General features: G+C 35.6%; 1 protein-coding gene across 1 annotated transcript in view; it reads left to right on the top strand.

The window, feature by feature from the left end:
• Positions 1-12992, top strand: part of SKAP1 (src kinase associated phosphoprotein 1) — a 266257-nt gene that overhangs the window by 14103 nt on the left and 239162 nt on the right. The window contains exon 2 of the mRNA XM_057318109.1: positions 10313-10418. Coding sequence (XP_057174092.1) covers positions 10313-10418 — 106 coding nt within the window. The remainder of the gene's footprint in view (positions 1-10312; positions 10419-12992) is intronic.

Here is a 12992-nt window from a genome sequence, read left to right as displayed (position 1 = left end):
TTATCACGGGTGGCTGCGTGGCTCAGTTGGTTAAGTGTCTGCCTTCAGCTCAGGTCATGATCCCTGATCCCAGAGTCCTGGGATGGGCCCTACTTCGGGCTCCCTCTCTGCGGGGAGTCTGCTCCCTCTCTCCCTCTGCCCCTCCCCCTGCTCCTTCTCTCTCTCTCTCTCTCTCAAATAAATAAATAAAATCTTTAAAAAAGAGGTTCATCACTTAACAGAAAACCCATCAGATAGAGTGGTAAGCTTGGTTAAATGAGGGAGGTGATACACTGAGGGACGTTTTAAATTCTCTTTCCTGTTCAGTGGTGAGTAGTGTGTTCAGATCACATTCACTGTGAATAACATTATCTTCTGAACTGAAGGGCGAATGTATTATATACTGATCTGTAATTTTCTTCTCTTAATATCTTTACCAAGTTTAGGTATCAGAGTTTTGCTGGCTTTATAAAACACACTGGAAAGTGTTCATCCTACTCTATTTTCTGTAAGGGTTTGTGTGAGATTGGTCTTATTTCTACCTTAAATACTTGATAGAATTAACTTGTGAAATCCTCTGGGCTTGACTTCTTTCTGGAAAGGTTTTTTGAAACTATGCATTCGATTTCTTTTACAGATACAGGGCTATTTAGATTTTGTATTTCATCTTGTATACCTTTTGGTAAATTGTGCTTTTCAAGGAGTTTGTCAGTTTAATCTAAGTTGTCAAATTTATTGGCAAAAAGATGTTGATAATATTCCCTTATTATTCTTTAAACTTCTGTGAGATTTTTCTTAATATCCCCTCTTCATTCCTGATGTTGGTGATTTCGTGTTTCCCTTTTTTCCTTTGATGGATCTTGATAAACCTGTTAGAGGTTCATCCAATTTATTGGTCTTTAAAAAAAAAACCAACCCATGTTTTTTCTGCTTTCTAAATTGATTTTTGCCCTTATCTTTATTATTTTCTTTTTTCTACTTGGGATTTAATCTACTTTTATTTTTCTAGCTTCTTAAGGTGAAAACTTAGATCATTGATTTTAAAACTTCCTTCTTCTCTAACATGAACATTTAAAACTATACATTTCCCTGAAGCACAAGAATCTATAAATCTTATAAATTTAGATATGCTGTATTTTATAGTCATTCAGTTTGAAATATTCAGTTTATTCAAAGAAGGCTATTTCTGGGGCGCCTGGGTGGCACAGCAGTTAAGCGCCTGCCTTCGGCTCAGAGCGTGGTCCTGGCGTACCGGGATCGAGCCCCACATTAGGCTCCTCCGCTGTGGGCCTGCTTCTTCCTCTCCCACTCCCCCTGCTTGTGTTCTCTCTCTGGCTGCCTCTATCTCTGTCAAATAAATAAATAAAATCTTTAAAAAAAAAAAAAAAAGAAGGCTATTTCTTCTTTGGTTTATATTATTTCAAATTGTTGAGGCTTTTTAGATATCTTATTGTTACTAATTTCTAACTTCTTTTGTGATCAGGGAACATATTCTGTAAGGTTTTAGATTTTTGGCATTTATGAAGACTTATTTTATGGCCCAGAATAAGGTATATTTTGGTGAGCATTCCTTGTGCATTTAAAAAATGTATATTTTGCAGTTGTTGGATATATCATCCTATGGATGTCAATTAGGTCAAAGTGTTGGTAGTGTTGTTCAGGTTCTCTATCTCCTTAGTGATTATTTGTCTAGTTGTTCTTTTAGTTTCTGAAAGAAGGTGGTGAACCCCCCAGCTATGATTGCAGACATGTCTTTTCCCCACTTTAGTCCTGTGGGAGTTTGCTTCAGGTATTTTGTAGTTCTTATTGTTATGTGCATATACATCTATGATTATATCTTCCTTATGACTTGGTCCTTTTATCATAATGAAATATCCTTCTTTATCTCTGGTAATACTCCCGTCTTGAAGTCTACTTTGTCCGACATTAATATAGACATCCTTATGCTTGCTGTTTGCTTCTATGTCACTTCCATCCTCTTATTTTCAGCCATCTCTGTCTTTAGATTTGAAGTATGTTTCTTGTGGACAGCATATTATTGCATTGTTTGTTATTCAGTCAAACATTCTCTACTTTTTTTTTTTTTTAAGTAGGGCTTGAACTCAAGACCCTGAGATCAAGAACTGAGCTGAGATTAAGGGTCCGACGTTTAACTGACGGAGGGACCCAGGTGCCCCAAACATTCTCTGTTTTTTAATTGGAATGTTTAGTTCATTTACATCTAATATAACTATTGTTACAAATGGATTTAGGATCTACCATTTATTTTGCCAATTGTCACATATTTTATTTACACTTGCCTTGTTAAAAATTAATCAAATGCTTTTTAGTATTCCATTTAAATTTCTCTATTTTTAAAAATTGTACCTCCTTCTTTTATTTTGTTTGTTATGTTTGCTCCAGTGATAACAATATCCTTAACTTGTCACAGTCTACTTCGAGTTAATATTATACCACTAAATGGGTTCCATTTACCCACCTCCCCATCCTCTATTTTATTGTTGCTATATATTTTACAAGTACATATGTTATAAACTACAAAATGTAGTATTTATCTGTGCTTTCAATTGCCAGTTATCTTTTGGAGAAATTAAGAGGAAGAGAAAAAAAGTGATAATGTTTTCTATTTACTCGCAACTTAGCATTTTTTTTAAACAATTTTTATTTATTTATTCGACAGAGATAGAGACAGCCAGCGAGAGAGGGAACACAAGCAGGGGGAGTGGGAGAGGAAGAAGCAGGCTCCTAGCGGAGGAGCCTGATGTGGGGCTCCATCCCATAACGCCGGGATCATGCCCTGAGCCAAAGGCAGACGCTTAACCACTATGCCACCCAGGCGCCCCATACTTAGCATTTTTGGTGTTCTTGTTGATCTGAATTTCCCACTGGTGCCTGTGCCCTTCAGCTCAATGAATTTCCTTTAGATTTCTTTTAGTGCAGGTTTCCTAGCAAAAAATTTTCTCCATTTTTATTTATCTGGAAAATGTCTTTATTTTGCCTTCACATTTTGATGACTGCTGTCACTGGATATAGAATTTTGGATTGACAGGTTTTTTTTTTTTTCCCTTTTCAGCACTTTAAAGGTGTCATTCCAGTGTCTTCTGGCCTCTGTTATTTTTGATGAAAAGTCACTCTTACTCCTATCCTTATTCTCCTATATGTAATGGGTCGTTTTCTCTGCCTTCTTTGAAATTTTTCTCTTTATCTTTGGTTTTCAGCAGTATGACTATAATATGTCTACATTCAGTTTTCTTTATATTTATCTTATTTGATGTCCAGTGAGCTTCTTGAATATATAAATTGATATTTTTTACCAAACTTGGGAAAATTTTAGCTGTTATTTCTTCTGATATCTTTTTTGACCCATTCTCTTTGTGCTCTTCTTCTGGGACACCAAATATATGTAAGTAATGGCATTTGCTGTTGTCCCACATTCCACTAAGCTTTTCCTGAGGGTACTCCTCAGCTACTCTACCCTACATGGTCTGGGTGTACCCTTAGATGCAAAACTATAAAAATGCAAGTCTCACTCTGCAGTTCCTTTCTTTCAGGGATCAAATTCCTGTCAATTTCTGCCTGCTTTTGGCCACTGTTTGGTGCCGTAAAATGGTTGTTTTTAAATATTTTGATGAGAATTCCTATCTGTATGAAAGTTAGTCCAACACAAGTTATTCTGTTATTACCCCAAATGCTATTGATTTTTAAAATATTTACCTTATGGCTACCCTACCAAATTCTTACAATTTCTTTTTTTCTTTTTTTAAAAGATTTTATTTATCTATCTATCTATCTATCTATCTATCTATCTATCTATCTATCTGAGAGAGAGAAAGCACAAGCAGGGGGAGCGGCAGGCAGAGGGAGAATCAGGCTCCCCACTGAGCAAGGAGCCCAATGCAGGACTCAATCCTGGGACCCAGGGATCATGACCTGAGCCAAAGGCAGACACTTAACTGACTGAGCCACCCAGAAGTCCCAATTCTTACAATTTCTAAAAGTTTTCAGGATGCCTGGGTGGCTCATTCAGTTAAGAGTCTGCCTTTGAGTCAGGTCATGATCCCAGGGTCCTGGGATTGAGTCCCACATCCCGCTCAGCAGGGGAGCCCGCTTCTCCCTCTGCCTGCCAGTCCTCCTGCTTGTGCACTCTTTCTCTTTCTGACAAATAAATAAATAAAATCTTTAAAAAAAAGGTTTTCAAGTTCATAACTTTAAGCTTGTGTATATGTGGTTATAATATCTGTACCTAATGACAATTTCTTTCCTTCTTAGGCTTCTTTTTGTCTAGAACCTCCAGAACAATATTAATTAATAGTGGGAGTAGTGGGCAAACCAATCTTTTTTTTTTTTTTTAAGATTTTATTTATTTATTCGACAGAGATAGAGACAGCCAGCGAGAGAGGGAACACAAGCAGGGGGAGTGGGAGAGGAAGAAGCAGGCTCATAGCGGAAGAGCCTGATATGGGGCTCGATCCCATAATGCCAGGATCACGCCCTGAGCCGAAGGCAGACGCCCAACCGCTGTGCCACCCAGGCACCCCTGGGCAAACCAATCTTGTCCTTAATAATGACTTTTGTTTTTCAGGCATAAATGTGATATATGTATCTTTTAGGTTAAGAAGGTATTCTTTTACTTCTATTTCATACAGTTTTGTCACAATTAGATAATAAATATCGTCAGGTGAGATTTTTGCCATTTATCAGCCTGCTTGTATAGATCTCTTTTTTAAACTACTAAATATATAATACATCAATTATATTCAAACATCTTTATATTCCCAGGATACACTTTATTTTATTATTTTAATGTACAGCTAAGTTTGACTTACTAATACTTTATTTAGGATTTTTGTATCTATATTAGCTTTAAACTGATTGCTTTTTATGCTTTTTTAGAACTGGGATTATGCTTGGGGCACCTGGGTGGCTCAGTCGGTTAAGCATCTGCCTTCGGCTCAGATCACAATCCCAGAGTTCTGGGATCAAGCCCCACATTGGGCTCCCTGCTCAGCAGGGAGTCTGCTTCTCCCTCTGCCTCTCACCCTGCTCATGTTCCTTTTCTCTCTCACTCTCTCTCTCAAATAAATAAATAAAATCTTAAAAAAACAAAAAAAAGAAGAACTGGGGTTATGCTGGCTTATAGCAAATGACTAAAGAAGCATTCTCTTCTGTGCACTGGGATAGTTTATATTGAATGAGAGTGATTTATTACTTAGAAATTTGAAAGACATCTGTACAACTATATAATGCGAAGTGGGTTTTTTTTTAAACAATTTCACAAACTTTTCTTCTTTTTCTCTGGTTATTAGCTTGTTCAGGATTCAGGTTTTTCCATTTTTCAATTCACTTTTAGAAATGATTTCTCTCAGAAATTGTTTCACAGCAGTTTTCAAATTTATTTTCAAGGCATTTTATTTTGTTTACATAGGCCCTTATTTTTGAAAATAACCTTTCTAAGGGGAAAAATGATACCCAATATCATAAAATTCAGATTACATAAAAGCACAGAAAAGAAAATTAAAATAACTTGAAATCTCACCAACTTTGTGAAATATTTCATTATCTTATTAAGATTCCTGTATTTGCTCTTGCTCCCTCTTATCTTCATTTCTGTATATTTGTGCTTTCTTTCTCTTTTCCTTGATTATATATGCTAATGCTTTATCAACTTATTGGATTTCCCCCTCACCTTTGAAAATTCCCAGCTGTTAAACACTTACTTAGCAATCATACGTTTTTTTTCACTGTTTTTAAGGTCAGTGGTTTTTAACCACTAAATTGTGCAATGGAACCCTTTTCAAAATTAAAGTCTCATGTGAGATCGCAGTGTATAAATAGATAAAAGCCAAGTGCTTGTGATTAAGGCAAAGGGGAGGGAGGGAGTTTCTCAGAGTCCCTCTCACTTGACCTGCCCCTGCTCTTTCTCTTCCTTATCAGGGGTTGTGACTCTGGAGAGCACTGTTAGCCACTGTTCTGATTTAGTAATTCTGCCTTTATCTTTATTGTTTCCTTTTTCCTATTTTCCATAGGCTTGTTTTATTGCTCTTTTCTGATTTCTTGAGTTTGGTGCTTTTTTCTCATTTAATACTGGAAACATTTAAGTCTATGAATTTGTCAGTATAATGTTGGTTATATCTTATAGTATTTTATTCAGGCTATTTTCTCAGTAAGTTGTAAGTGTAGTTTTGCATTTCCTCTCTGACCCATGACATATGTAGGAGTGTGTTTTCAATGTCTGGGTGTGGAGGGGTTTGTTTACTCTTTTTAATATTAAGTTCTGGTTTTGTTTTATTCTTGGACACAGCATTTTTCCTTTAAAACTCTGTAAAACTTTGATCTTCTGATGCTTATTTTGTGGAGAGGCCATTTTGACTCTGGTTTTTTGTAGCAACTTATTTATTTATTTTTTGTCTGAGTCCTTGAGGGATGTTTTCATTGCCCTTCAATTTTGAAAGTTCAGAAAGTTATGTACAGATGTTGTTCTTTCTTTCTTTCTTTCTTTCTTTCTTTCTTTCTTTCTTTCTTTCTCTCTTTCTCTTTCTCTCTTTCTCTCTTTCTTTCATTTTTTCACAACTTCATTGACATATAGTTCATATATCATGCAAACTACCCTTTAAAATGTACAATTCAATGGCTTTTAGTATATTCACAGAGTTGTGCAATTATAACCACAATAAATTTTAAAACATTTTCATCATCCCAAAAGAAAACTTGAACTCCTTAGCCTTCACTCCCCAATCCACCTCCCTCCTGCAGCTGTAGGCATCTACTAATATACTTTCTGTTTCTATAGATTTGCCTATTCTGTATATTTCATGTAAATTGATTTAAACAGTATGTGGTCCTTGTGACTAGTTTCTTTCACTTACCATGACAATTTCAGAGATTCACCCATGTTATGTGTAGCATGTATTAGCATTTCATTTCTTTTTATTGGTGAATAATATTCCATTGTATAGATATATCACATTTTATTTATCCATTCATCAGTTGATGGACGTTTGGGTTCTTTCCCTAGTAGGAAAGAACATACCGGCTATTAAGAATAATGCTGCTATGAACATTTGTTTTCATTTCTCCTGAGTATATATATCTAGTAGTGGAATTACTGGGTCATATGGTAACTCTCTGTTTAGCCTTTTGAGGAACTGCAAGACTGCTTTACAACGCAGCGACACCATTTTACATTTCCAACAGCAAAATATGAGAGTCCCAATTTTTTTTCTTCTTTGACAACATTCATTTTTGTCCATATTTTTGACTGTAGCCATCCTAGTGAGTGTGAAATGACATTGTGGTTTGGGTTTGCATTTCACTGATGACAACTAGTGTTGAGCATTTTTTCACGTGCTTATTGGCCATATGTATATTCTCTTTGGGTACATGTCTGTTCAGATCCTTTGCTCATTTTAAAATTGAATTGTCTTTTTATTGTTGACATGTAAGAGTTCTCTATATATTCTACATATAAGTCTCCTATCAGCTATATGATTTGCAAAAATTTTCTCCTATGGGATGTCTTTTCACTTTCTTGATGACATCCTTTGAATCACACATCCTTTGATATCCAATTTATTTTTCCTTTTGTTGCTTGTTCTTTTGTCATCTGAGACACTTACCTAATTTTGGAAATATTACCTACTCCAAGGCCACAAGGATTTATGCTTGTTCTCTTCTAAAATTTTTATAGTATCACATTTTACATTTAGGTCTTTGACCCATTTTGCATTAATTTTTGTATATTGTGTGACATAGGGATCTGACTTCAATTTTTTGCATGTGGATATTCAGTAGTTCCAGCATTGTTTGTTGAAAAAACTATTTTTTTCCTAGTGAATTGTCTTGGCATCCTTGTCAAAAATTTATTGACTATAAATGTAAAGGCCTATTTCTGAAGTTTCAATTTTATTCCTTTGATATATGTGTCTGTTTTTATGCTGGTACTGTATTGTTTTGATTACTATAACTTTGTAGTAAGTTTTGAAATCAGAAAATGTGAATCATGCGGCACCTGGTGGCTCAGTTGGTTAAGCATCTGACTTAGGCTCAGGTCATAATCCCAGGATCCTGGAATTGAGTCCCGCATCGGGCTCAGTGGGGGCCTGCTTCTCTTTCTCCCTCTCTCTCTCCTTCCCCCCCCCCACTTGTGCTCTCTCTCTCACCCATTCTCGCTCTCTCTCTCAAATAAATAAATAAAATCTTGGGGGAAAAAATGTGAATCCTCCAAAGTTGTTCTTCTTTTTCAAAATTGTTCTGGCTATTCTGGGTCCCTTGAGTTTTCAAATGAATTTTAGGATTAGTTTATCAATTTCTGCAAAAAAACCAACTGAGATTTTTATAGGGATTGCATTAAATCTTCAGATCAATTTGGGGAATATTGCCATCTCAACAATAGTTAGTTTTTTCATCTATGAGCACGGATGTCTTTCCGTTTATTTAGATCTTTATTTTTCTTTCAACAATTTTTTTTTGCAATTTTCAGAGTTTAAGTCTTGCACCACTTCTTTTTTTTTTTTAATGATTTTTTATTATATTATGTTAGTCACCATACTCACTACTTCTGTTAAATTTATTTCTAAGTATTTAATTCTGTTTTATGCAATTTTAAGTGGAATTTTTCTAATTTCATTTTTGGCTTGTTCATTGCTACTCTATAGAATGACAGTTGTTTTTGTATATTAATCTGGTATCTTGCAAACTTACTGAATTTGTTTATTAGTTCTAGTAGTTTTTTAGTGGGTTCCTCAGGGTTTTCTATATACAAGATCATGTAATCTGCAAGTGGAGATAATTTCACTTCTTTCTTTCTAATCTGGACTATTTAATTTCATTTTCTTGTGCAATTACCCTGGCTAGCACCAGCATCATGTTGAGCATACATGGTGAGAGCAGACATCCTTATTTTGATTCTGATCTTAGGAACAGAGGGAAAACATCAGTCTTTGACCATTAAGTATGATGTTAGCTGTGGGGTTTTCTTGTAGCTGCTCTTTATCAAGGCTGAGGAAGTTTCCTTCTATTCCTAGTTTGTTGAGTGTTTTTTTATCTTGAATTTTGTCAAATGCTTTTTCTTCCTCTATTGAGATGATCATGTGGTCCTTGTCCTTTATTAATAGGTGTATTATTACATTCATTGAATTTGGGGTAGCATTTGTTTTTATCTCTTAATTCAACTTCCCGTCTCCTCATTCTTCAGCCTTCAGAGGACTTTAAAGGAACCCATTAAATGACATATGGAATAGACGCGATGCAAGTCTTGGAAGGTGATGGTGGTCCTCCATGAAATTTTTAATTTCCAGAACTTTATAGCTCATCAAAAGTACTGGTGATGGTTATCTAAGATCTTGTTGTTGTTTTGGTGGTGTCGAATGGTATGAATGTAAAACAAAATTTTAAGCATGCTTATGTAACCCAACTATATAAATTCATAACATTACTTTGATAGCATATGTGAGACAGTTGTATATGGCAGGCACTGTTTTTGGAGGTGGGAAATTTTAACTGTGTCATTTATATACTTTTTAGGGATGATAACCCTTTTTTGCATAATAAAGTATGTAGCTGGTATTTCTGGCAATTGTAATCATTATCAATGTACTTTGTCTTTGAAAATATCTAGATACCCCCCATTTCTTTCAACATAACATGATTTGTTTCATATTATATATTTCTATCATGTCCCTATTTTATAATGTATGCTCACATTAATTGCAGTTTCCTTCTCTTGGACACATTTTTCTTTTCCATGTGAGTTCCTTCACTTGGTTGCATTGTCATTTTCATTGATGATGCATTTGCTAATTAATTTTTCTTCTTTGAATGCCTGCCCTTTTTGTTCCTGATTTTGTAGTTCAGTTCTATTTTTTATTTCAGCTTTATTTACTGGTGTTTCTTTCTCGCCTCTGTTGGCCTGTGACCTTCTAGGACTGGTTTGTAATATTTATAGGTTTAGGAAATTGACAGTCCATCCTCTGCCATCAGAGATAATTAATATTTCCATGTTTCTTTGAAATGGTTTAGAAAATAGTTATTTTTGGTGATTAATAAATGCATTAGCATTCCAAATTTATAATGAGGCCTTGGATTATCAGAAGGCATCACTTATAGTCGTACTTAAAGTTTTATTCATTTCTTATTCAGGTAAAATATACATAACATAAAATTTACTGTTTTAACCATCAGTAAGTATACAGTTCTGTAGTATTAAGTACATTCACATTGCTTTGCAACTTTAAAGTTTTTAAAGAGAAAATAATACCTATTTCTTAATCCTTCAGGTTTTCCTATTTCTCCCTTCATACTTCTTTTCTGTTGATCAACTTTCCTTTTCTTTCAGATGCTGAGGAGTTCCTGGCAGAAGATTTGCGGAATGAGAACCTCAGTGCTACTGCGAGGGACCACAGAGACCATATTCTACGGGGCTTCCAGCAAGTCAAAACTAGGTTTGTATAAACTGGGTCCATTTTGTGTCAGCTTTGAAACAATGCATAGTCAGTAAAATCTACTTTCACGGTGTATCAATTAACCAGGTAGGACAAACTTATCATAGTTCTTTATACTTGACAGAGACTTAATAAATTTTTACTGAGTTGAGTTGGAGGTAGGCAGGCATGGTTAGTGTAGCTAGCTTACCAAAATAAAAATATTTTCCCAATAATGTATCTTATGATAATGAATCTGCTTTTAGCTTTAGATTGCTATGTTCATCTTTATTGAATGCTTTTGCAAAATGTGTGAAAAGCTAAACATTTATGCTTGTCCAAGTTACCAAAGGGAAGATGTTAGGCAGTTAGAGATAACTGATTTTTGTCATAATTTTTGGTTCTGATTTTACTTCCGTAACTTCTTCCCTAATAGAAAGTTTAGACCAGACTTATCCAGTTGCTTCTTTGACCATATCGGAATGTTTTAGTCTCAGACTGGTTTGGAGTATCATACTCACTGACTTTTTAAAATAAGAGGTCCCGACCTAATTTGTGCCTTTTAGAATGTGAGCATCTGGCAGATACATATACTTGCTTGGGGGAGAAAAAAATAAAAATTTTCTTTTATAATATATTTGCTGGCCCCCTTTTGCTTGAAATATGGTAACTGAACGAGAATTGGGGACAAGTTGAGTGTTATTTTAAGCTTTCTCAACCCGATGGCAATGTGGTTCAGAATGGCTGAACTAAGCACTCTTAGAAAAGAGAGAGCATCTGTAGGGTTTTGACTGGGACTTAATTTGTGTGCCTGACTGATCTGAGCATGTACTTTAGAAACCTCACGGAAACTCCTTAGGAGCAGGGAATTTTATCCTTTGGAAGGGCACAGTCAGAATCTATTCCCTCCAGAAATGTGAGAGAACCTCACAAGATGCCCTGCTGGATCTTAATCGATCTTTCCTGCTGGCTAATTAAGCATCCCTTTTACTCAGCAACTGGGGACTGTGTAATTATCAGCCTGGGTTGCCCTGAATAATTGAAACAAACAGAATGCAGAAGATGGGCGCTTTTTGCAAAAGTGAGAATATCTATAATTTTTGGTGTGCTGGAAGAGTGTTTGAAACAAACTTCTCCATAATGTTACTTTATCAGTAGATAAGTTTAGGCTTACTTGTGTATCTGAAGGCTTCGTTAGTATCCCATAGAATTTTTTATTTTCACAAGTTGACCTTTATATTACAGGATTATTGTAAGGAATGCCTGAGGAATAAAGGTAGCATTATTTGAAATTGTATGATAGGGAGAGGGATGCCCAAAATATAATTGTGTAATGGTGGTGCTATTGGTATAAATTTGTGATAAGGAATGCAAAAAAAAAATGTTGCTTCATCTTTATGAATAAATATACAAAGAGGAGGAATTCTGTTCTCCCATATTTGTACCACAGTGTTTGGAAAGGGCTAAATTTCAATCTGAAATTGGTGATAAAAGGTGATTTTGTGGTAACTCATTGTTATCAGTTGCATATTACTTCTTAGTCCTCTTTAAATGCATACAGAAAGAAGCTGTATTTGTCATGGGGTGGAGAGTGTTCCTTTTTCTCAAAGAACTTGCTGTTTGGTTTGTGGGATAGACATTCAGGAAATAATCAGCAGGAGCTTTAGGAAACATCTGATGGGAGCTTTCTGTTCATTGATTTGTTGCAAGAAAGATGACACTTTATTTAGAATTTCATAATTATCAGATCACGGAGGAAATGAGGAGCCAGAAATTAGATACTGAACCAGAAAATGGAAAAATGAGGCTTTCCTTTGGCAAGCTGTTTGAAATCGCCTTACAGCCACCCATTCAATCATCATCCAGTTAATGTAACCCTTGTTTTACTGAACACTCTTCTTCAGCCATATTGCTCCTGTAGTCCTGTTTATGGCTGGTCAACATTATATACTTTATGTATTGATACTGAAAGCTTGTACAATACCAGCCCCTTTTACTCTTGTTGTGTGGCATTGTATCTCATGCCAAAAAGCCAGGTGTGAAAAGAAATTTGGAAATCATCAAACCTGAGAGTTAAACGTATATGGCAAGTTGCCACGTAACATGAGAAGAACCACTGAAAGTTGTTTAAAAATTTGTATCTTTAGTCATGTTAAAGCAAGACTATTTTAGGGTTTGGTACACTTAGGGGGATAGGAACCTATCTAAAATTATGATTTGACACTTCAGGGCTTACTTGAAGGTGGGTAAGAAACCTCAAGCAGGAAATCTGAGAAAGCCACTCGATAGATATAAATACTATGTGTATGCACACACACACACATATAGAGATCCCCTCCCCACACACATACACATAACTTTCCACTCTTTGTTGTTTTCTTGCTTCATTTCCTCTGATTCTTTCCTCAAGTTGAGCTGCTTGAGAATGAAAAGGGTAGAGAGTAGTGAAAATAGCACTGCCTCCGATTCTTGGTAAACTCTAGAGGCTTGGCCCTAATTTTTATGGTGACTCGGAATTCAGTGGTGTTTGCCACGGCTATGGAATTGCCGTAAGTCAAAGCATGTGACTCCATCACAGCTGTTATAATGTGCCAT

The sequence above is a fragment of the Ursus arctos genome, unplaced genomic scaffold, assembly GCF_023065955.2.
Source record: "Ursus arctos isolate Adak ecotype North America unplaced genomic scaffold, UrsArc2.0 scaffold_24, whole genome shotgun sequence".
In the NCBI taxonomy this organism is placed as follows: Eukaryota; Metazoa; Chordata; class Mammalia; order Carnivora; family Ursidae; genus Ursus; species Ursus arctos.
Note: the sequence above shows the minus strand (reverse complement) of the source record. Positions and strands in the feature narration are given on the sequence as shown.